General features: G+C 37.6%; 1 protein-coding gene across 3 annotated transcripts in view; it reads right to left on the reverse strand.

Moving 5' to 3' along the window:
* The window catches only part of LOC100872529 (uncharacterized), a 41,451-nt gene extending 17,078 nt beyond the window's left edge, over positions 1–24,373 (reverse strand). The window contains exons 1-2 of one of the 3 annotated variants that reach the window (XM_086910788.1): positions 24,235–24,373; positions 21,678–23,545 (exon numbers count right to left, since the gene is read on the reverse strand). In XM_086910788.1, the coding sequence (XP_086766914.1) occupies positions 21,678–23,545; positions 24,235–24,373 (2,007 nt within the window). Of the gene's footprint in view, positions 1–21,677; positions 23,556–24,230 lie in introns of those variants that run through there. The other 2 variants (XM_086910787.1, XM_086910786.1) reach the window with 2 other exon arrangements.
* Positions 24,374–24,908: the final 535 nt, after the last annotated feature.

Here is a 24,908-nt window from a genome sequence, read left to right on the forward strand (position 1 = left end):
AAAGAATGAGCATAAATTGAATTTACCAATTTACCAATTATCCAAAGAATTTTATTTATATGTGGAAAAAAATAATGGTTATTTTAAAAACTGGAAATAAATAAACTCGACGCTAAAGTGATGGTAATAAATTCATGAAATGCAATACACACAATGAAATTGTTGCAACAAAAAGGAAACTTGGAATAAACTAAGCGAATCGGATTATAATGATATGGAATTATTACGACATGATTTATATAGCTTCATAAATTTATATAATAATTGTTTATACAGTTTTATTGCATTTGTATTCTGTTTTATTAATACCAAAGCTATCCTTTCATTTCAAATTTTTTTCATATTATTCGTGAAATAGATAAATTGATATTTTTCTTTTTCAAAGTCTCCTTTTTCAATCTCATTAATATTTAATCAATTGCTTATCATTGAGCTATCAGCTTTCTCGTATCGTTCTTCATCATCGGTTTTCGCTTGATCGAAAACAAATATCATTATCCTTTCTTTTATTAATTATTCTCTATAACTTTCTCTATTTTTTCTTTCATTCATGCCATATATTTTTTCCGCCACTCGATTACACACCATGTTACAATCGTCACCCCGTTGCTCATCCGCACGAACAACATACAAAGATCTTGTTATCGAGAAAAATGACAATCGTATAAAAGAAAGATCAAAGATCGATCATATATATATAATGTTATAATAAACTCAAATCGTATAACGTTAAACGTTTAATTCGTTAAATGCTTAAACGAGAACGTGTAAACAAACATAGCTCTCGCAACTTTCCGCCGCTGTTGTTGAGAAATAACTCAAAATAATTCAATCGAAATTCTCTCGATTCACGCCCGTTTGTATATCGTCATCGATGCCTGTACAGGCAAATCGATCCGTGTGAATATTATGGATCCTCGCGTGGCCACTTTCAACGGGACCGCTAATGAACGCGCATTACGCATTCGTTTCTCGGTGTAAAACCGGATCCCTCGATCCACGTTCTGTACGATCAACGCGATAAAAGGAAACTATAATTGCATAGGAATGCTAGGTAGGCAGGATTCTGCCATCGAGTTCTCTCTCTCTCTCTCTCTCTCTCTCTTTTTTCTAAGATCTCGTAGCTAGGACGACCACTATTACGCCACGCAAATCGCGCGAGCCTCTCTAATTATATGATTTTAACACCGATGAATCGTTAGAACGTGCTAAGGCAGCAAACAACATTTGTATATATTTCTAAAACTGGCGGTGATCAAGCTTGGATATAAGCCAGGCATAAGGAGATTTATTATCTGGGTTGGGTTTTGGCGAAGGATGGGAGAATGATTTTCGAAGGGAATTTAGAGAGATTATTTTTTTTTGAAAAGAATATTTTTTTCTAGGTAATAAAGAATTGATTAGACGATTTGTAATTTTGAGGGATCGTCGCTTATACGTGTATCATAGAAATTTTAATTCTATGTGTTGATATCTATTACGATATAGTCAAATTTTCTCAATCACAGAGATTATTATTATTATTATTTGCTTATCTTTCGGAATTTCTTCAAAGCGTTTTATCAATTCTGGAATTTTCGAATTCTTAGAGAAAAGCGTGTTATATATATATCGATTCTTAATGGAAATTTCTTCTATGTATGTATGCAAGTTGCCGTGAACCTCGCGCAATATCGAGATATTGAACGCAATTTTGACGAAGGTTGCTGCAGTAATATCTATAAAAATCATAATGCAACGGCAGATGAATCGTTAAAAAACAAAGTGGAGGACGCATGGAGCGGAATAACTATTAATCGGAAATTAAATATTTCTGTATGATTTAAAGATTAATTCATTATTTGTTGCATAAAATTGCTTTTATTAAGGATAGATTAAAGAATAGGATAGGAAACGTAATAAGAAAGCGATATGAAAAATTAATATTGAGCGATAACGAGTGTCCTTCGATAGTTTCTTCTTTTTTTTTCTTTAAACCTCAAAGTTCTCGATCATTCGAAAATTCTCCAAGATAGAGATGTTGAATAAAACAAAAAATCGAAAACATTGAATTCAATTTTAACGATAGTAATTAATAAGGGAATATCAAACATGGCGTATTTTAAATAAAAGTGACCTAATTAACCAAACGTTACAGAATATTTCAAGAACAAGCTTTATCTTCGATCGAACGGTAAATACACACAGTGGTAATTGCACTACACAGCGTGAATATTTTTACCCTCAATGCAAACAAAAATCACGAGAACCATATGATTACACAGTTCGCTCTGTTCGTCGCCCTGTTTGTCCTTTTAATTACATTAAAACATAGCGTTGCGTAAATGAAATAATAACAATGGAGGAAAAAGTGATAGAAAGAAGAAGAAAAAAAAAAAGAGCTTCGCGACAATCGACGAATAAAAGGATACGCGTTTTATTGTATTAAACCGAAATTTTGAAGTTGCCACGTATCGCGAAGAAAATCGAAATTCGCGTCGAATATCTCGAAATGTAGAATTACGAAAGCAGCAGAATTCCAATCTTGGCCAACCTTCGAGGCAACCTCTCCATTCTCGTATTATTAATGTCGATGAACTGCACCCACAGGAATGCGTGAAAACCTCTGCAAGGATATCTACTTCTGTTCCATCGTCCTTCGTCCTTTTCGCGATCGATTCGCTCGTGGCCGGCACTCGACCAAACAGCCAGCAATTCCACGAAGAGGAATTACCTCTGAGTAATTCCTTGAACAGAAAACTTGAATATTTTTTTCTCCTCCCCTTGTATAATAATTCGTTTAAACGAAAATAAAGGTCCGCCCTGTATAGAAGAAAAAAAAGAAAAAACTTCGAACACGAGTCTGCAATTACGAAATTTGTATGCAATGACGTTATTGGGGGAGTTTTTTTTTTTTTTTTCGTTAACTCGTTGAACGACATTGCCATGATACAGTATGATCGAATACATTAATTTTTTAACGTCTCCTTAGAGTTTTTCTTTTTTTTTTTTTTTTTTTCCTTTTGAACGATTCACGATGAAATCACGAAAGAACTCGTCTCGAGGTCTTGATCGGTAAGTTGAACACGAGCTGCGTAATTCGATCATTCTTTCCCCGTCTTTCTTCCCCCCAACCGTTTCTCGAGGAGCGTGTACGCGATCCTTGGATACTTTGTTGAAATCGTTTTTTCTTTTTAACGTATAAAAGTATGAGAGTAACATATATGTATGTGTATTTTTAATCTTTTGTAATTGGATTCTTCTTAATTACAAAGTGTCGTCGCATCTTGAGAAACAGGAACTAATAATTGTTGCAAACAGACTTAGTTAGTAGTATAATGATATGAGGTAATAAACAGAAAAATAAGATTTGAAAGGTGTAAATGCATAATACAACGCGTATACCGAACAGTCTATTTGTATTGTCTTTTATCTGAATGGAAACCTTGCCTAGTACTCGTATAGTCCTGGTCAAAAATGAATGTGTATTCGTGAATCGTCGAAATGAAAAATCAAATGCGACATTACATCATCGATAATTTTAAAAAAGAACTATCTAACTATTTAAACGATATTGGATTCTAATTTTACTCAAAATTAATCTTTTCCAATATAACGTGTACATCCAATAGGAGAGCAATATTATATTTTGAAAAATAATTTTACGTTCATTTATCACCCATGTGAATAAAAAAAAAAAGAATCGGAATTTTAAAAAGTTTAAAATTTTAAAAATAATATAAGATCGCACGATTTTCATTCGAAGCAAAACTAAACAAAATTAATGTAAAACCTGTACAGAACTTTCTAATCCAGTAATAGAAAAATAAAATAAAATACGCGTGTACATTTCACTCTTGATTTCGAGTGTACTCGAAACGTGCACAAAGAATTAAACGAACAAGAATCAATCGCATCTTTAACTTCGTCGCAATAAATCGAGGAAAGCGATAAAAACAACCGCATCTCTGACTTTATGCCTTGGCGAGAATCAAACAGAGGAACGGACAAAGCGTATTTCTACCACGGAACAAAGATCGAGGTAGGATCGTCGATTAATTATGCGGCAGGATTGCCGACTCGGACAAATGACATCAGCGACGATTTCTCCACGAGTATTGGATATACTTAAACTCGTATTCGCGAGAACGAGTGGCGACTGAGGAATTTTCTGCGAAGGCAAAACGATCACCGAGACGTTCCGCCATATCGTTTGATTCGCGTTTAATGGATCGAAGATTGGATTATCGATCGTGCAATTTTACATTTTGAAAAAAGAAAACGGAATAAATTTCGAGTGGTAACAAAATTGCACTGCCCTCGAGTGCGCCCTCTCGTTTTGATTGACCTGATAAATCGTTCGTTCCATTTTAATTAGAAATCGAATTTAATTTACATTTGTTCGTTCCACGATGAACCGAAATTAACACGATTATCTTCATTTTATATATAATTTAAAACAAATAGTTATGAATATTTTAAATTCGTGTCGCGTGAAACATAGTAAATTTTAATTTTCTTTCTAGTTTCTTTGTTGATTCGATTAACAATGCATAGAGTATCTCAATAACAGTTGAGGAATTTTGTACGTCAATAATTAATCGGCTACAAATAATAATATTAAAGAGATTTCGTAAAAACACTGAGCACAATGTTACTCGATGATTGCGATAATAAAATCATTTCGATTTGCATATATTTTCGAGCATATTTCGATACACAGAACGCATACAGAAAGTAGCAGCTCTCTACGTTTCGCGTTTCTTTTTTCCACCTGACAGAGCTATGCGACACAGTTCGTTCGGCGGAAATGCACATCAGGACTTCGTAATTTAATACGGAGCAGCGAGCGTGTGCATAGTGTTCTGAGAACACTGTCATTTCTCTAATAACAGTTTAGCGTTTGTTCCTCTACTTTCGCCTGGAAGCGAAAAAAAAATTAGCCAAACTGCGTCGTTCGAAAAATAAGCAGCTACGAGGAGGAGTTGGACCAGGACCTCGATCCTGGTTAAATAATTCATTTCGGAAATGTTTCATGAAGAGGTCGCCGACAAGTTGACAACGCGGAACTTGGTAACAGGAATTTTTTATTTTTCTTTTTTTTTTTTAAAAAAAAACTCTTATATTGTAAGAACGAATTTTGTTTTATTGAAAATTCTGAATGAAACAGGAATAGTATTTTTTGGGAATGGAAATTTAACATTTTGAAAAGTGATTTATCACGAATTAAAATATGGATATCGAAAGATCATATGACAAAGATTAATTCTATATGGAATGATGATGAACCAAGAGTTAAGAGAAAAAAGAAAATTTTAGTCAAATTCGAGGTCATTGATTCGAGAAGAAATCTTTAATTCTTCAAAAATTAAACGATATGATATATCAACAAACAAGAAATATGAAATTTAATCACGAATTCTATAAAATTAATAAATATATACATCTTCACCACGAATATTTTATTTACATTATTGTCTGAATTTCGGAGTAAGTATTTTTATATTTTTAAATATCGACCGATTCCTCTTCTAAAGCAAGCAATAAATGACAATAAATATTTAAAATCAACAAGAAAAATAACGAATTTTCCTCATTCGATCCTCGGTATATTGACATTTCCTCTGCCCTGAATATTTGACAACGTTTAAAATACATTTCAATTATCATCCTACCCATATTGATCGACAAGTATCGATAAGTTGTCACGCTCGTGTATCGAGCTAAATTTAACTAACACGATTACAATGAATTCCTTCGATTGATATCATCTCAGATAATTAACCTAAATACGCTTTGACAGATACTCGTCTCATCACGGATGAATGTAATTCGCGTGAGAGATCGCAACGAGAGAAAGAGAATTGGACGAAGGAATTGGTCGAAATGAACGATCTTGAATGAACAGTGTCTCACCATTTCGAAGGTTTAATTTCTTAGCACCGTGACGCACAGGGTTAGGTGTTCGCTCGACGAAGATCAGTTTTTTTCACATTCCCCGTGAAAGGACTCGTTCCCATCTTTCCCTTATGACTTTCGGAAAGTTGTCAGACGCCGCGACACAGTGCATTCCTTTACGATTCACAGAGTGTCGTTATCTCTTTATTCGTGGACGAGGAATTTTGCATCTCTCGCGTGACCGAAGACATCATCACGCCGACTAAGATGCTCTACGCTCGTTTCGTGTTGATGAAAAAAGAAAAGAAAAGGAGAAGGAAAAACAAACAAACAAACTAGAATGTGTTGCTAGATTGTGTTGAAGTTGAATGGACTTTTCTATCTGTGGCAACAAACAAAAAGAATCTATTTTTGTCCTTTTTCGTGTTTTTTTTTTGTGAAAAGGAAAAGGAAAGAAAGTATACAGTGAGTTTTCTGCTTTGAAAAATTATTTCAAACACGTGACGATGATGATATTTTTGGAAATAATATTTTAATCTTTAATACTTGTGACAACATATATACGAAGAGTGAAGAAAGTGGAAATTACTTTAAGAAGTCAAGAAGAAATTTTAACATATTTCTTCGTATATTTTTATATTCTTGCGTATCAATATTGGACTAGCTATATTTTACATTTATAAACACTTTATACAAGCTGACTTAAAGTAATGTGAAATTAAAAAACACAGTTCCACTTTTTATATCGATCAAAACTTGCATTACAGATACACATACTCGTGTCTCTAAGAAGAACAATATTAAAGCAAGCTACTAAATTATACATACAAAAAAGAAAATTAATATCACTTTCATTAGAAAGCTCTCGCAAAGTATACTCGTTACAGAAGAAAAAATTTATTTTCACATCCCAAGAAATTTCACGATACACTTTCGACGATACATTTCTCTCTCGCGCTTTGAAATCAGAAAAAAAAAAAAAAAAGAAACACAGAGAATATTTTTGGAAGCAGGATTCCACGATCGAAATTCGCTCGAGTGTCCCCTCGATTAACGATTCCGCGCAATAGCCGCGACACGATACCTATTTCACTTACAACGAATTAATATACATGAAGCCGATCTTTCCGTTTCGTTTCGCTTAACGAACCCTGCCTCGTTTTGATGAATTTCCAACGACAGGCTTTCACTGCTCATTATTCTCGGCGTAGATGGCCACGCCGTGCTAATTCCCGAATCGGTCAAAAGCATCGATTTCTCGCAACCGCGAGTCCCGCGATCGCGTACAAAGCAGTTCATTGAACCGAGGATTCGCGTAAGCAAAGGTTAACGAACCGGACTAATTAAAAACATTTGATTCTTCTGCTCGAAATAATTGAAGAATCAGCGAAATATGAATTCTTCGCTCGCATAATGTTGTTCTGGAAAGTGCTCGTGCGTGATACGCACTAAGTATATTTATTCCGTTGTGGAATCGAATTGTAAGAAGGAACGTGAAAATGGAAAAAAAGGAAATAATATTACGAAAGGTTATTTTATGAACCGTGTATTGAAAAGAATTGATCGAATTTGGATAATTATAAAAATTGGCGAGAAAAAAGAAAATGAATTTGTATATTTGGATTTCATTTTAAAATAATTAAAAGGAGAGAGAGAGAGAGAGAGAGAGAGAGAGAGAGAGAGAGAGAGAGAGAGAGAGAGAGAGAGGAAAGGGGGAAAGATCGTGATAAAAATTCGATATACAGTGGTAAAAGATTTTTTAAAAGTTTTTTTAGAACATCGGATAATCTTTTTGACCTAAAAATTCGCTTTTGAAATCTAACTTGCAATTCTCTGAATAAACTATTAATTAATACTATAAATAAAAGATTTAAAGCGAAATAAGAGAAAGTCGTAAAATCTTGTGATTAGGAAAAAAAAAAATCACACAAATCAAACGAAGAAATTGAATAAAATTTCTCTTTCGTTGAAAAATTCTTTAAAAATAATATAACGCACCTAATACGTCGAGAGTAATCAAATAATCTTTGTGTTCCACGATTTTAATCACAGCGCATTTTAACAATCAGCAATTCTTGAAGAGAGAAGAAAAAAGGAAGAAAGAAAACAAGCAATTCCATCCTATTTAACCTTTAACCTTAATCCTCGATCGAATGCAGATTTTATTCGCATTATTTCGAAACGTTGTTCAAGGATTCCCATGAGCGCCGTTTAATTGGATGCGCGGATACTTTGGAATGCCGAATTCCGAGAAGAAAGTACGCTTTCGTGGACGCGGTTAATTATCCATGCTCGATCGACAACGGTGAACAACATGCCGCAGAAATGTCAACGACGCCGCGAATGGAAAGTGCCAATAGAGTCCATTGTCAACGCAACGCACAACGCCACCGATATTTTCTTTCTCACGAGTCAACCAAACTCTTCTTCCATGCAAATGTTAGCAAATATTGGGTCGTTGCGAGTAAAACAATGGAATTCTTAATAAACCTCTCGTTAAATCTCTTGTCTTTTTTTTAATACACCAGATACAGGAATCAAATTCACTTATGAATTATTTTCTGCAAGCACTTTCTACCAAAATTTATATATTATCTTTGCTCTTGGATAAAAAAACGTAATTATACACGTATATCCATTGTTTTCTATTTCTAACCTTTTTATAATGATAATTTAAGCGTAGCCATCAGTGCATCGCATTTTTAGATAAATATATAAGTAATATTGAAACAAAAATATCAATTAAAGTATTTACAATATTTATGATTCTTTTAATATTCGTTTCAAAAAAAAAAAACGACAAGTGCTAACCGCGTGATTTATATTTTCACGTTCAATGTATTTTTAACTGATCGTATGACTTATTCCTCGATGTTTGATTTTCGTATCTCGTTACGACACCGTTGCATCGACAAAATATCGAAAAAATATCAGATTCCTCTTCTCCTATCCCGATATGAGATCCGGATTTTTCCTCTCTCTCTCGTGAAAGGCTGACGATTACTCGCGACTGATTACCGCGGGAATGCTAAATTAATCGCCGGACGAATTTGCATTCCCGCTAAAGTCACGGTCTCGTGGGAAGCGGCTGCGAAGCGCGCCATGGTTCCTAGAAATGACGTAAGGGTAATGATGTAGCGCGGTCTGAAGAACTGCATCGTTAACCGCGCGTTGAGGAAACCGAGAATCTTCAAACCTTTCTGGAAACATCGGTCAAACGAGAAACGGTGGAAAGATTTTAAATAAGACGCGTGGAGAGAGATTTGAAAATTGTACAAATTTTGAAGAAGGCTCGCGATTCGAGAACGAGATTCTTGATTTCTCTTGATTATATTTAAATTATATTAAATTTTTTTTTTTTTTTCAAAAGGAGAAATTCAATTTCCAAAGTCTCTTTCTGCCGTGACCGAGGAAGGATCGTTGGGAATGTACAACATTGAGAAATGCGCGATACGAACGTGCAATCAGTATGCAGATATTGATGACACGGGGAAGATACTATTGTTTCTAAAACAGTCGTGAGTTTCTCCGGTGGCAATAAATTTTAAGATAGATATACGAGCGTCTCGTTGTTACATAGAAAGGATTAATTGCGTTTTGTTTCTCTAGAATTTCTATCTATCTTCTGGAATTTGGTAAACGTAATTGTTAGTTATGTTAGCCATGATAAAAAAAAATATATATATATACTACGACGATACTAAGAGAGATGGAAGTAATAATAAACGTTAGTTACAATATTCAACAGATTTGAATAAACACTTCTTACTTGTGATATTGTTCAGGTTCACGACTTCATCACAACCGTAACGTCGTAAATTATATTAATGGTTAATCTAAACTGGAGGGTCACGAGAGGCTTGTTCGCAATGTGATATTATATTTAGAATTTCTTCTAAACGTACAGTCAGATTTATAGCCGTTTACTTCTAAAAGCGAGTATAGAGGCACGTGTGCGGTGTGCAACGGAGAGTGCCTGAAGGAAAAGCGTGCTCGAATCTTGCGAGCCACGAGAGAGTGAAAAACGAGCGTCGACCAGCGGGTTACGGTCTACAAATTTCCTACCATTTTTTCCCTCATTTCCCATTCCATTAAATATTTAAACGTAAAAAAAAAAAAAATAAATAAATAAATGAATAAAAATAAAAAGGAAACACTTGAATTATACATTACATTCACGTGGAACATTCCTAACCTAATTCGTCACTGTAGCAACGACCATTAAATTATCAAAGATTACTAAAATCTCTTATGATCCTAAATTCTAAGGATATTTCCATATAATGACCATTATTTCTTCGTTTCAACGCAGCATCCACTATTCACATTTGCCATTCCTCGCTCATCATCTGCATTACTCAATCATATCTTAACCATGAAACGTCTTATAATCTTCAAATTCTCAACATTTTCGTGCAACCGTCTATTCTGCACTCGTTCACCGTTTATCTCAACCTGACCATCTCCTCTGTCATGTGTACAATCACATGTTAAGCATCTATAAAATCTCTTATGATCTTAAATTCTAAGAATGTAATTATTGTTTCTTCCTGCTCATCCCCTACCCTAAATTCCACCGCACAATCATCATTTCCACATTCTCCTTCCCAATCTTTCGTCCCACACAACATCTGCCACCGTTCTCCGCTCCCAATCCGCTCACAATCATCCATAAACTTTCCCCCACCTCTCGTTCAGAAACCTGGCCATCAAATCGCGCTACCCGTATGCCTCCTCTCGAGATTTGCGGGGGGAGGGAAGGGGAGGGGAGGGGAAATTTCACAAGCCGACTTTACGACTTTCGTTGCCTGCGTTTCCACGAGATTTCGATTTCCCCCTCCACCCCGATTGATCCCGTTACGACTTTTCGAATATCGCCAACGTTTCCGTTATAGATTTGATAAACCGGTTCCTCCGGCCTCGAAGCCAGATTCCCGAAATTTTGGGTTACCAGTGCGACAGGCGCACACACGCGTTATGTAAAGCTCGTCATCGGTTAACGGTACACGAACGAAACCGCGCTTTCTCGCCGATCTTCTCGTCGTCGAATGGCCCGATATTCGCGAGGAATTTTCCCCGCCGGGACGTGTGATGATCGGAAGCCGCGATTACGCCTCCGTGAAGCGCGAGCTCCTCCGCCTCGCGATACCGTTACGCTCGAGGACTTCGAAACGAAGCGCTTTTTGCGAACGCTGCTCTTACGCCACGATGCGCCAGCTGTTCCGCGAAACGTGTCATGGATCTATCCGAACGGCGTTTCCTTTGAATTTTTTCTTTTTCTTTTTTTTTTTTTTTTTCGCGTATTTTATGAGCAGATCGCTGATCTTTTATATCACAGCTGGAGCGTGTGATACAAAAAATACGAGGTTTAAAAAAAAAAAAAAAAAGATGAGAGTAAGTGAGTAAAGTAAGTGAGATGTTTACGGAAAATCAAATTTTTTATGAATGAATTTTATGGTTCGAAAGGATGGAATTTAAATGGAGTTTGAATTTTGAAAATTTCGGTCAACGCCGAAGGAAGGGAATTTTTCTATGTAGTCGAATATCCGACCGAATATTAATTAAAGAAATAAAGGACGTGTGTTTAAGATGTACGAACGGCGATTAAAGAAAAATGGAATTTGAGTGGAATTTGAATTTTGCATAGTTTCTCGACGAATTCTCGACCACTGTATCAGTCATGAGAAAGGAAGAGAAATTTTTTAAACGCGTGAATTGTGGATGTTGCGAGTAAACGGACATTGGGTTGCGTGGAGAGTAAGAATGCGATCGATATCGATTGGTTTGAGGTGTGGTGGAAATATGGTGGGTTTGGTTTAGATATGCGAAGAATGTGGAAGCGTTTGATTTAAGATACACTCCTGTTTGTAAGATATGTCTACATATCTCTTTAATTATAACGATTACCTATAGAAAGTTGAAAAATCTTGGTGAATTTCGTTAAATTTTACAGTGCACTTTAATTTACACTGTATCGAAGAATATATTTTATCGATAATACATTTAATAATATATTAATAATATTAAGGAATAATTAAAGATTCTTTTAGTAATAAGAACTTAATTAAAGATAAAAATGTGCGTTATGATGCGTTGTAGATTTCTAACGAATATTATAAACGTACCAGTGTAACTCGTTATTTATACGAATAAAAAATTAGAGAAAAATAATATGAAACATTATAAGTTGATATTATTCTGACAGTTATGTAATCTATGCTACGAAAACATTTATTTTTAAATGTTATTATTAACAACAAGATAATTATATTCATTTATAAATATTTCACATGGCAAAGAGATTCAAGAGAAGCTATTATAAACTCCAACTCCTTTCGATACGTCTGAATTACGAATTATCGAAACAAAACCTTTCTACTATAACATTTTATCTTTTCGTTTCCAAAACTTTACCATTCTGTCTGTCAACCCATTGCTGCAACTTCGAAGCATGCTCTATGTATTCAATCAACGTCGTATTTTTAACGACTTCTAAATTCTATCAAAATACTTTACAAACTGAAAAATCTCTTTCCACAATATTTGCCATATCCTCCATTTCCGCAATTCACTTAAATCTATTCCACCAATTTCAAAGCATTCTTTGCATTCGACCAACGTCAGAATTTTCCACGAAATCCTGGCACGATTCGATCATTATCCGAACGACAAACAAACAAAGACAAACTCACGAACGAGTTCTCGAATCGATGCACGACCACGAGAGATGAGCAAAATTTTAATCATCCAAGCTAAGAATAAACTCGATACTTTGATTAAAATTGCTCGAATAATTTATACACATAGAATAACCACAGCTCGAAATTCCACCATCGAATCGCCACTCTCAAAAGTAGAGCCTCGTTCGAAATTTTGCCCAATTAAATTTTCTTTTCTCAGCCCAATTCGATCTCCACTCGACGAAGCAAGAGAGAGAGAGAGAGAGAGAGAGAGAGAGAGAGAGAAGGTTGAACGAATCGAAGAGGAGGTTAAAACCGGCGGTCGCCGTGGCTGTCGCCACGGTGGCCTCTTTGACCCGCTTTCTCTTTTCCCACCCGATTTGTCTCATGGACATGCCTACCGCGTTTTCTTTAACCGGGAAATTCACGATCCTCGCCACCTGCCTTGCCTCGCCATCCACCACCACGCTCGATCGACCGCCCGTTTCTGCCAACGTCCTCGAGGAGCAGGCGCAAGAACGAAAAACCGGAAGTCGAACGGGCGGCAAGTGGGTCGAACGTAGTAGGCTCGCGCGGATTCCGATTATCGGCTAGGCGGTTCGTTCAACCTTTACGCGAGCGGTGTTTCGTTACATCGCGCTGCCCACTTTCGAAAATTGACGGCACGATCGATTTCTGCAATATTGTGGAGGGGGGGAAATTCCTTTTGTGTGTACAGTCGGATCGAGATTCGAAGATGGAAATTATGGATTTTTTGAGGGGGGAATACAGGATCGTGTTTTGGTAGGGAATATAAGTGGAAACAGTTTTTAATTTATTGGTTTAATTAGTTGAATTGGAAAGAATCCTATTCGAAGAATAGTTTATTTGAAAGAATCGAATGTAGGTAAATGATATGGTAATTTTTAGGACGGAGTGAGAAGTTTATGTGCGTTCTTGAGAAATTTACTTTGAATATGAATTATGACTCATTATGGAAATATTTGTTCCTATTTGTGGTTTCTTCCTTTTCGATGGAGTATTTAAAATCGAAGTTTGAGAATTTTGTTGATAGCTCAAATATTACGTATTTTACATAAAACTACTTGTGTGAATAGCATAAAAAGGAAGGTAACAATATTGATTTTAACTTCGTAGAAAATTTTCCTAATTGTGGAAATATAATTTATCGTATTTCATATTATCTCATAATTTACAGTAATCTGTCATGCAAACGTTGTAACAGTTGGCAATAATTTTTCTCGAAAATGTTTCCCGGTTTTGATTTATTTACGAGGAAAATTTATTTAAAAACAAGAAACTCTGAAAGATTAATGATATTTATATGGAATATTTTCTTATCCCAATCTACTTTTAACACAAAGAATCATCTATTTCTTTCGACAAGAAAGGTCGCTAAAAGGTTTCATCTACTTAATTGTACATCAGCTTGTAATTTTAACTCCTTTGAAACAAAAACTCGTTCCTTTCCTTACGCAATACGTTCGCTACTTTTGTCCAGAAATATTTTTTTCACAAGCTACGTTTTATTTCTTCCTACATTTTTTTTTCTTTTTAACAAACTTCTGAGACACGTTTCAATATCCTTATTTTACCCATTTCGTAATCCTAATCGTCAAATAATTAATTTAAATATTTGAAACATTTTTTTAATGAAAATTCTTCAAAACAAGAATCGAAACGATAAGATTAAGATATCTAATTCGGATTATAATAAATGAATCACTCCGAAAGATAACATATCTATAATAATTAATTGCATAAAAAATCGTGTAAAAAAATTCAATGCAGCATTATCAATCCGATCATTCATTTTGAAATCTAATCTAAGTAAGAAGAGATTTGTTATCTCGTGATGTAAATCTCCGTTCACAGGCACCGTTCCTTAAGAGCACGATTCGAGAAGAACCGATCGAAAATTACAGCTGTTCGATTTACGATTTTCATCGACCCGGTTTCTTCAATTTCCAATTGGAAGTCGCACTCCACCACGATCGTTCGAATGTTTATTTGCGTGCAGGCCAAATAAGCATCGAGGTGAAATAGAACATGAAGCGTGACATAGCCGCCTGACCATAAGTGTCGATTTCGAGCGGCTTCGACCCAACAGATCGGGAAGAAAGTCGGTGTACTCGGCACCGATGAAGTGGGTCGTGTTCCTTGCCGCGTTTATCATCGATCATTTCACCTTCTTCGTCAGGAGGTCGTCAGAGAGTCGTCGAAGTAGGTTGCCTGGCACGAGCGCGTGTGCCTACGCTTTCATTAATTTTCGCGAGAATTGTTTGCCGAATTGATTAAAACTCCACGTGTTCGATATTACGTTTCGTTAACTATCGTCAATATTCTTTTCTATGGGGGAAATCGCAGAAGAAAATGATTGAGGATTATTAAATTTTACTAGAAAATGACGAATTTTTATATAAATTTATAATTATACCTTATTATGCATATATTATAAGTATAATATTGGAATAACTTGACCCTAGGTATAGATATAAGTATAGTACTTATAGGTATAAGATATAAAAAAAGGTACACGTATAAAGTAAGTTAAAAATAATTACACGATATATGATGATACTTCTTTGAATGTGATCATCAGGTGATCTACCCAGATTAGGAGCCATATTTGTGTCCTATATATATGTATAATTTCATTTAAAATTGATCCTCTACATAAACAGATTATTCCCAAAATAATTATTAACAATAAATAATAAATTAAGTTTATTTAGTACTCCTATTAATTAAAGCTTGAAATATCGTTTGTAATATATAGTTCAACCTAACCTCTCGATCCTTTCCCGCCAATTTTACGGAGATCGCGAAAATCATAGCGCGCGATTCGATCGATCCGATGGAAACGCAAGATTTCGAATCGATAATTAATCGTTTCGAGCCGATTCAAGAAACTGTTGAAGCTTCTACTGTCAATTACGCTACGTTACAAATTACGTTTAATTGACGTTCGATCCCAGATACGATCGGATACGCGCGATTCTTTTCTTCCTTCGACGGCAGATTTTTTTCATCGTTAAACGAGCCGTCCACGATTTTCTGCGCCGAAGGAGTTGAAATTAATGTAATTAATTTAGTGAACGCATTCGACCAGATTTAATGTTGTTTGACTTGGTTGAAAAAATTCTGAGTGCGATATTAAATCATATGCCATCGTATATTCCTTAATCTTCGATAAAAGGCCAATTGAACGTAGAGTTATGAAATTATATAAGAGAAGTAGAATTTTGGATTTTTATTTTGAATTGAAAATTGGAAAGTTGGAAATTTAGATTATAGATTAGTAAGAGATGAATTTTGATTTGTATTTAATTGAGTTACAAATATGAGATTTAGATCATAAATGCTATCGAAAGAGAAATTTAATAGAAGATCAATTGATCAGGTTTGTTCTTGGTAAATAAAATATTAAAAGAGAGAATTAAATAAAATATCTATTAATTTGAGATATTTATTTTTGATACAGTGTCAAGAAAATACCAATTCGATTATCCATGCTTCATATATTTTGCATTTCGAATATTTCGCGTTAAACCATCATTAAATGTTAAAGCATAAACGTACAGTTAATTCTGGAGTAATTAATAATCTCGGTATTGCGCTTCGTGTTATAAATAATTCTTGGGAATGCTGTCAAGGTATGTATTATTTGTAGCTGTGAAATAATATATCGAGATTTCAAATATACGATATACTCTGGATGATTCATTTCTATAAATTGTATAAAATTTATCAATAAAACGCTTTTTTTTGATCGATTAATAAACGTAACATTAAGTTTCAAAAAATGAAAAAGGAAAGTTTATAAAATTTGCGTAATGTTACATCTTATGTTACTTTAATATCATATATTTAACGCGTGAAACTAACTTTACTAAAATGAACTCTAGGAACAAAAATATTTTTCCAAATGCAAAAGCAAGTTTTACTTTCGCTAAAAATCAAAAAAACACATGCATCCTGTTTACGACTTTGTAGTACATTTACAAATGGCGAACAAAAACTTTACTTATTTACACATTTATCGATAATGATTGTATTAAAAATAATTTATTTACACAGCCAATCAAACATTTCAAAATTTTTTAAACAAGATCACAAACCTTTCCATTCGTGAAATATTAATAATTTGAAAAAAAATCGATGCAATTAAACGATAAGATAAATAGCAGAGATAAATAATTTTAATCGCTGCCAATAATATAATCCTTCTGAAACGGTGCAAACGGCTTGGAAAAGTTGTATTTTCATTCCGCAGCCTACTGGTCTAGAATAGAACTCGATTCAACTTTCTAACCTCGATAAGTTCGCGTGAAACTCGCCATAAAGGCGAGAATTACGCGAGAATCATAACGAATGCAGCTTCTCGTATTACGTGAACGATAATACATCGATAACGAATGATACGAGAAATTAAAAAAGAAGAATCGATCGATGCATCTTGATGCACAACGTCGCTTCGTGCATTATACCAGGAAATTACGACATCTGCTTCCCGCCTGTACCTGTGCGTTTCTGTTATGTCAGCATTCCACTGTGCGATATCTAACGTTAGTTTCATATTGTTCCAACTACGCGGAAGTAACCACGTGACTTCCTATCCCGCGTTTTCTCATCGCGGCGATGCGCCGGTTTCAAGTGGAATCCTCGCGTTCTTGGATTCGTTCGTATCGAGAAATATGGAGGTGTGTGATTTGTTAGAAGATCGATGCTATTACGAGTCGTGAACAATGGTAGCAATTAAATTAACGAATGGTGTGTGACGTATGAGGAAGAATATAATATAACTTCTTTTTTTTTTTACATTGGAAAACGAAAAACAGTTATCGTGATAATGATTAAAAAGTGAAAGTGGATTAAAAATCGATCATAACCTTTTTTTTTTCTTCATCATAAATGTATTATATAATGAATATGAGAGATATTTATGTATATTTTTGATTTGATTGGTAATGGAATTTTGTTTGCGTCCCTTTTTTTATTTAGATCAAAGAATATAGGATACGATGATATAATTGAAAGGTCATAGTAAATTCATAGAGAATAAAAGGAACGTTGTGAATAACGTAATATAAGAATATTGCTAAGAGCTAAATTTTATCTAGAATTAGATGGACAAAGGGAAAGAAAATTTATTCCATTTATTACAAACAAAATATCCTGGATATTTATTTCTCTTTTTGATGTCTTACATCACACTTATATACACTTTGATCAACGAAAAAAAAAGTACAAACTTAACTTGTTTAACACATGTTCGTCAAAGGATCCAGCTATTTCGTCTAATTTTTGTTTAATGCAATCATTTCCAAGCATAAGAGCACGAAGTTAGCACTAATTCACTTTAAAGATCAAACATGTTCAGTTAAAATTTTCCTACTCTTTCTCCTTTTTTTTTCAAGTCTATTATAACAAACTTCAAGGATGGTAATCGCAATCACAGGGAGATCATCAATAACACGAAAAAAAAAAAAAGAATTCCACGTTGCAAAGAAAAACAGGCTAATGAAACTAATCCAAGTTTAAATTATACCCAAACGTCGGAATCAAAGAGGAATAAATATTTCAAACGCATAGGATCGCATAAATCAAGGTGGAACGATTCGATAATAGAGACATTCAACAGTCTTAGAACTTGGCATCAGGAGATATCACCAATTATCCACCTGCTCCCGTAATTAATATACCTGCTCGCCACACGTGATTCATTCATAATGGAGCAAATCAAGAGGTTGTAAGACGTTTCCAACGTAACCGCGACACGGATTCGCGCTGTACCAGTTGATGAAACGAATTGCATACCCGGCGATCTCATTTTTGCGCGGCAAGAAAAGCGGCACAGTTACGACACCATCACGCAGATTACCTTACGACGAATAATCTTCTCTTCTCGAGGGAGAAGAGAATTCTGTTGGCTGGTTGTTGTAGTTGTCGTGTCGGAATATTGACCGTAACTTGGTATTCCCTTTTTTCGATTTTTCTTTCTCTTTTTTTTTCTTCCCCCCTCCCTCTCTCTCACTAATGAAACGCGTTAAGAAACCAAGCAAAATTGTCGTTAAGTAAATGACTCCCGTAAATGTACCTGTTGCGAGGAGGCTTTAAGAAACGCATTGCGAAACGCGGCCATTACGCTGCTTTACTGGCGGCAAACATTGTCACACTGTGGCAGGCTCTCTCTTGCATTAAGGGTTTAAGCGTTTCCACGTTGTTGGGAGAAACGTGTAAAATTTAATATATATAACAACATCGCGCGATAAAAAAAATGACATGATAAATTTCCAATTGAATTTTATTATTATTGGTACGTGATATATTATTGAAATCATTGTTGCTTCAAATTTTTACTAAAATTTTTGTAAATGAGTATTCAATTTGACTCGATATGACATTCTTCAAAATTTTCTTCTTCTGTTGTTTCTTTTTTTTTTTTTTTTTTTTTTTGTATCAGGACAATCTTAAATTAATCACAAAGTGATATCCAATATATTTCTCCTCTTTTTTTCCGCGTCATAATTTGATGGAATATCTGTAACCTTGGGTTATTATAGTTATTACATAAGATGAGTGATATAATATAAAAGTATTAAGAAACTACGTAATAGGAGTAACAGTTGCACGGAAAAATGAGGTTTCTGTGGTTTCTAATGCTTCTTGGAAAAGGACAATGAACGAAGGTAGCACTGTAGAGCGTTATACTGGAATCAGTTCTATTAATTATTCCATTTTATTCCGTTATTACGTTACTTCTAATAATTATTTTTTTCACTTTATTATCAATCAACTCGATCATCATCCTCCCGTATTCTTAATTTTCTCTCCTAATTAATTTAACTTTCTACCGTATATCTTATTGCTTATTCGAAATCACATAAAATATAACGCATCTTCGTACGTATTTATTCGATCTAGTCGACGCAAAAGTCGATCGCGTAAATTAGCTCATGCACGATTGTAAATAAACTCTCGCGGCAGAAAGTGGAACATCGGCCACCATTGAATATTCCCAACCAACTTTACGTCCGATTGTTCCCATCCTGCTCGTATAGAACTATCTCGAACCGAACTATTCAATAAATACCTTGCCTTTGCGTGTAATCTTTATACGATCGGCACAGATTTGTGCGTTTTAACGAAACTCAATCGTAGAACAAAATCGTAGGATCATCGATTTCGCTCCTACCATTTCTGGTAAATTCGAAGCGAACATCAACATATCTAAAATGTTCCCGCAAACATACGTATTTGCAATGTTATTTACGACGTTGTATTCGTAATAAACGAAGAACACGTATACGTTATTGTTGCTATAAACACAAAAATCTATATAACATTGCTCGATTCTACTCGGTTCGTGTATTCTTTGGCAGATTAACAATATTTCTTTCCTCGATACAATGATTATTTTTATAACATTTCCATTACGAATCAATGAGTTATAATAAGTTAAAAATCATTCATCAATCATTCTTGTCAATATCCTATTCAAACTGAAATTGTTTTCTACATAAACTATATCTCGAATTAACTCGTTATACCAGATATTATAGAAAAACAAGACTAGTAACAAATTTTTCCAACTCAGCTCGTTCACAATGAACCAATGAACCAGCAACAGGTATATTCTGAAAGAAAATTCGATCGAATTTCAAAAGAATTTCTAAATTCGCATCCAAGTGACAAACAATCAAATATATCAACGCATGAACTACGCAAGATAAATAAGATCTATGCAAACAAAGGATCCTAAGTTGAAGCTTCGATAGAGGAGAAGATCGTGGAAGACGAAAAGAAAGAGAGAGAGAAAAAAAGAGGAGGAATACCGGTTTACAACTAGGGACAACGAGCACGATCCTCGTGCACGTTGCCGTAATATCGCTTTATCGGATCTACCGTTATGTCGATCCGTTCTGCATCGACGTATATATACGTTTCTCGACGTTCTATGCACGCGGCTCGCATGGCAACACCGGAAACCTTGCATCAGGACCACATGGGACGCCGTCTACGTCATCGATCGATGCCAGTCAACTGGTCGATCCAAACTGGTCAACGATAGAGGTGATCTAACTGTAAATCTAACGCTTTTCGCTCGACGACTCGCGTTCTACCTGATAGATCCAGTATATCGCTCGAAAGACGTAAATAGATAGAGGGGTCGACGAGGTGGAGTTCGAGTTTGGCCCATTCGATACCGTTCGATTGGACAGTGTTGAAACATGGTGTGGTATCAGAGGCTGATTTGCATAACAAATCGTCGCGTTGTTTATTGGAAGTTGGATATTTAAGACACGTCACATCCTTTCACGTTTCGATACCTTTTGACGCGATTTTTGACATTTCGGGAATTGGAGACGAACATTGGAGATGATATCCTCTTTTTATTTCGCTCCGAAATGGGAAAAATTGTAACGAAAAATTGTGTGCAAAAGCGACGATTTTTGAAAAGAATAGACGATCATCCATGCTTGTGACAGATGATCACGTTTTCTTAACAACGTTTTGAAATCGATCAAGTTTCTTGTTTTAACTCGTGTCGAGATATAGGATCTCGATGTTAAAACAATTTTCGATTTACAAGATCTCTGAAGGGATTTACTCTTGGACACGTCATTAGAAAGATCTTTGTGACATGTTTGCATCATCGGGTAGTGCAAAAAGCGATGACGGAACAGCAACAGATCGCGGTCACGAGGAGTCAAAGATTCCACGTGTCGGCGGTATTCGGTGAAATCTAGACCAACGCAAAATTTTTCGACAGCCTGTGACCTTCGAATACGCCTTTCACCGTGCATCTTCATTTTTCCAACGACCCAAAAGTTCATCAAACTTCTCGAAAGCCAAGAAACAACTATTTCAAGCTGCATCCACGAATATTTATCCGTAAATATTTTCCAACCATAAAAAAATATACGCCTGTACCAGGTTTTCGACGAGTAAGATAAAGTTTCGCCTCGGGCGTCGATAAACGTCGTTTAATTTAAAAGTCTTCGTTCGCTTATACGTTTAGCATTCCGATTGGCACGCAACAAAAATTGTCTTCGATCTTGGAACAAATTGCGTATATCATACACGATGGACATATACGATACACGATATACGAACCTGAGAAGAGGGTTTCTGAAGGAACGTCGCGATCCCAGCGCGAACCCTGTTTTTGACACCGCGCACAGTTCCCTTGGCACTGCGTATGGCTTCCTTCTCGAGGATCTTGTAACCGGCGAAACACTCGTCGGTGTCCTTATCGCCTAACACCACACCCCTACTACCACTGTCTTTGTTCCCCTTCAGTTCGTTTATGTGAAACTTGTAGAACCTGTCGTACTCGTACACGTATTTCTTCCCGGTCAAAGGGTTGACGCCTGTGTCCACGTCGCCCGACTCTTGCTCCAACCTCTCCTGCTCCTGCTTCCTCTCCTCGTAAGTGCACTCCTTCACGACCGGGGACGATAGCCTGCCGTTCTGCTCGGTGGCCAGGACCGGACTCCTGATCCTCGGAGTGGAGGAGGCTTTCGACAACGAGGAAGTCCCAGACGGCGAGGGGGACACGCTGGGGGAGGCTCTGGTCGAGCAAGAACTCGAGTCGATCTCCGGGCTCGAGGCGGCCGCGCTCGATTCGTGGCTTCGATTCTCCTCGTGATCGGTGGACAGGTCGAGCCGGTTCAGCGCCAAGATGGTGCCCGTTTCCCTGTACTTCTCACGATCCACCCCGTTCTTCAGGCGGCAATTCTCCGAGCGTTCTGGAAATTCCAAGGATGGCCTGCCAGCCTCGTTCCCGTTAATGCCTCCGTTCGCTATTCTCTCGGTCAACTCGCCACCGTTCAACGAATCGCAGCTGATGTTGCTCTCGTTGTCGTCGCTGTCCACTTCCGCTCCGCTGCTGGTCAAACTGCCGGTACGATTGTGCTGATCGGTGGCCAGGATAACCGTACTGGCGTTCTTCTTCTTAGGAAGAGGCGGCGGCGTTCCGTCCAGATCGCTGCAGGTGCCGCTGTCCAGCGTGTCGCTGGGGGAGCATTGGCCGCTGGACATCACCATCCCGTTCAATTGGCCGGGATACGAGTTGTAATAGAAGCAGGCGGTCGAACGATTGTTGGGCGAGGAGGAGGCGTTCACAGGTTCGACGGACGTTTCGCGGTGAAGCACCATATCTTTCTCGGTGTTGTCGTGCTTCCGATCGTGCAAATTACTATTATCGTGATTGTTGTTGTTGCGTTCGAAGGCGTTCGAGCCGACACTGATCCTCACACAGCCGTCACCGACACCGCCACTTCCACAACGCTGCTCGTTCACCAGATTCGTCGCACTCACGACCACACCACCGTCACGCTTGCTCGAACGTTCGCACGCGATCCCGTTCTCCTTCTCGGCTTCGTGCCCGACCACCGTCTCGTCCAGCGTCAATCGTACGGTCGATATCACCCTTCCGTTCTTCTCACCATCGGGATTGATCTTGATTTTCACCACATGGGCCGCCTGCTGCTGCTGTTGATAATGATTGTTGTAATGGTGTTGCTGTTGCTGCTGTTGCGCGTGGTGCTGCGTCTGAGAGCTCTGCGCCGACTTCACGCCACTCTGCCTACCGTACCCGTTCGCGGCTTGCACTTCCGGGATTCTTCTTCTGCAGGCTGCCGAGGAATCGACGCCAGGAGCGGCCAGACCGACGAATACCGTTGCTCCGGCCCCTGTGCTCAGAGGAGCTGTGGGGGGATTGGAAACAGTCCGGATTGACACAGTCTGTCGGGCAACCTGACTCGGGGGCTGAGTCTTGGCCGGCAGTGTCGGTGGAACGGTCATCGTGGCGACCTCGTCCATATACACATTCGAGGACACTGTCACTACGTCGACGAGATACACCTGGTCATCAACCGAACCGATCCTCTGCTTTCTCCCGTTTCTTTTCGTACGCGCGTCTCTCTTCCCTTCGTTCTTTCTCTCTCTCTCTCTCTCTCTCTCTCTCTCTCTCTCTTTTCCTTTCTCTGCCTGCGGAAATCAGATTTTTGTATATATGACGCGTTTGGAATCTTGGATTAATTAATTGGAATAATTTTTTTTAATATGATTGGAGGAAATACGTTGGAATTGGAATCGGTATTTTAAGTAAGTAAACGCGTTGATGACACGGATGGGTGATTCGAATTACTAGAATGAAATCAAGTTAATTGCCACGCGAGATGAGCTTTTTCTTAGACGAGATTTAATAATTTTCCTACGTAACGAGTCACGTAAACGTAATTTCACAACGAGGAACGCAACATATGGCGCGACATATTGCACATTTCCACTGAATCGCGAAATCATCGACAAGTGTCAGTACTTTATTCCCGTACCCAGATCCAAGGTGTACGAGACTTTCAATCACCACTTCGTTTTTACTTCGAATCTGGCTCACAAAAAGACAGAAAGTGTTTTCCTGACTTCCGATGCTCGTCAACCGATCGAACGTAATCTGCCACACTGGGAATAGTTATCGCGAGACAAATCGCGATTAGTCGGCACTCGAAAAACGTTGGAGAAGAGCGATTGCGTACTACGAGACGTAGAGAAAATTTGTCTCCTTGGAAACGCAGAAGGAGACCGTGGAGGAGAGAAGAGAACGCGAGAACGAAGAGAGAAAGAGAGAGAAAGAGATAGATAGAGAGAGTAACCGCCACTTACTAACCGCATACGTTTATCAAGAGCAGCGCATGGTAAAACCGCGACTCTATTCGACGACGACACGGTGACAACGGTCGACGACGGCGATCGTTCACGGTACGGGCCGTCAGTAACTGTACTGAGTGCCTCTGACACTTACTCATGCAGTTTCGTTGGCCGGAGTGGGGGGCCAAGTTGGGACTCGCGACGGGGCACAGCGAAACGCGGGAGTGGGGGGACGTCGGCTGGTTCTCTGTCGCAGGAGTGGGGGTAGTACTGGGCCAGACGGCGAGCGTGCGCACGCATACGAACGAACGTAGCGACGTGTGGAGGCTTTTGGAACGGGCGAAAAAGGAAAAAGAACGAGAAGGCTCGTGGACGAAGTAAGAGAGAGAAGAAGTAAGGGAGAGATGGGTTTGGAATACGGAGTGAATGAGCGAGCGAATGAAAGACTTGATATTCGACTGTGTGTGGGTAGGTAAATAAGCGGTTAGGTGGGACGTGCGAGTGAACAAGCGAGCGCGTTAACGGGCGATCGAGCGAGTGAAAGGACGAGCGCGAGCGTGTGTATCGATGAATAAGCGAGAAAGAGGCGCGAGAGTGGAAGAAGGGTGGACGAGAACGGGTCTCCGTTGGAAGTCGTCTGGCACGTAAGCACTTGCTCGAGGAGGACGTGGCGTCCTCTACCGAGCCAGGCAG

The sequence above is a fragment of the Apis florea genome, unplaced genomic scaffold (assembly GCF_048593485.1).
Source record: "Apis florea isolate Af1SG1 unplaced genomic scaffold, ASM4859348v1 contig_3203_pilon, whole genome shotgun sequence".
Classification (NCBI taxonomy): domain Eukaryota; kingdom Metazoa; phylum Arthropoda; class Insecta; order Hymenoptera; family Apidae; genus Apis; species Apis florea.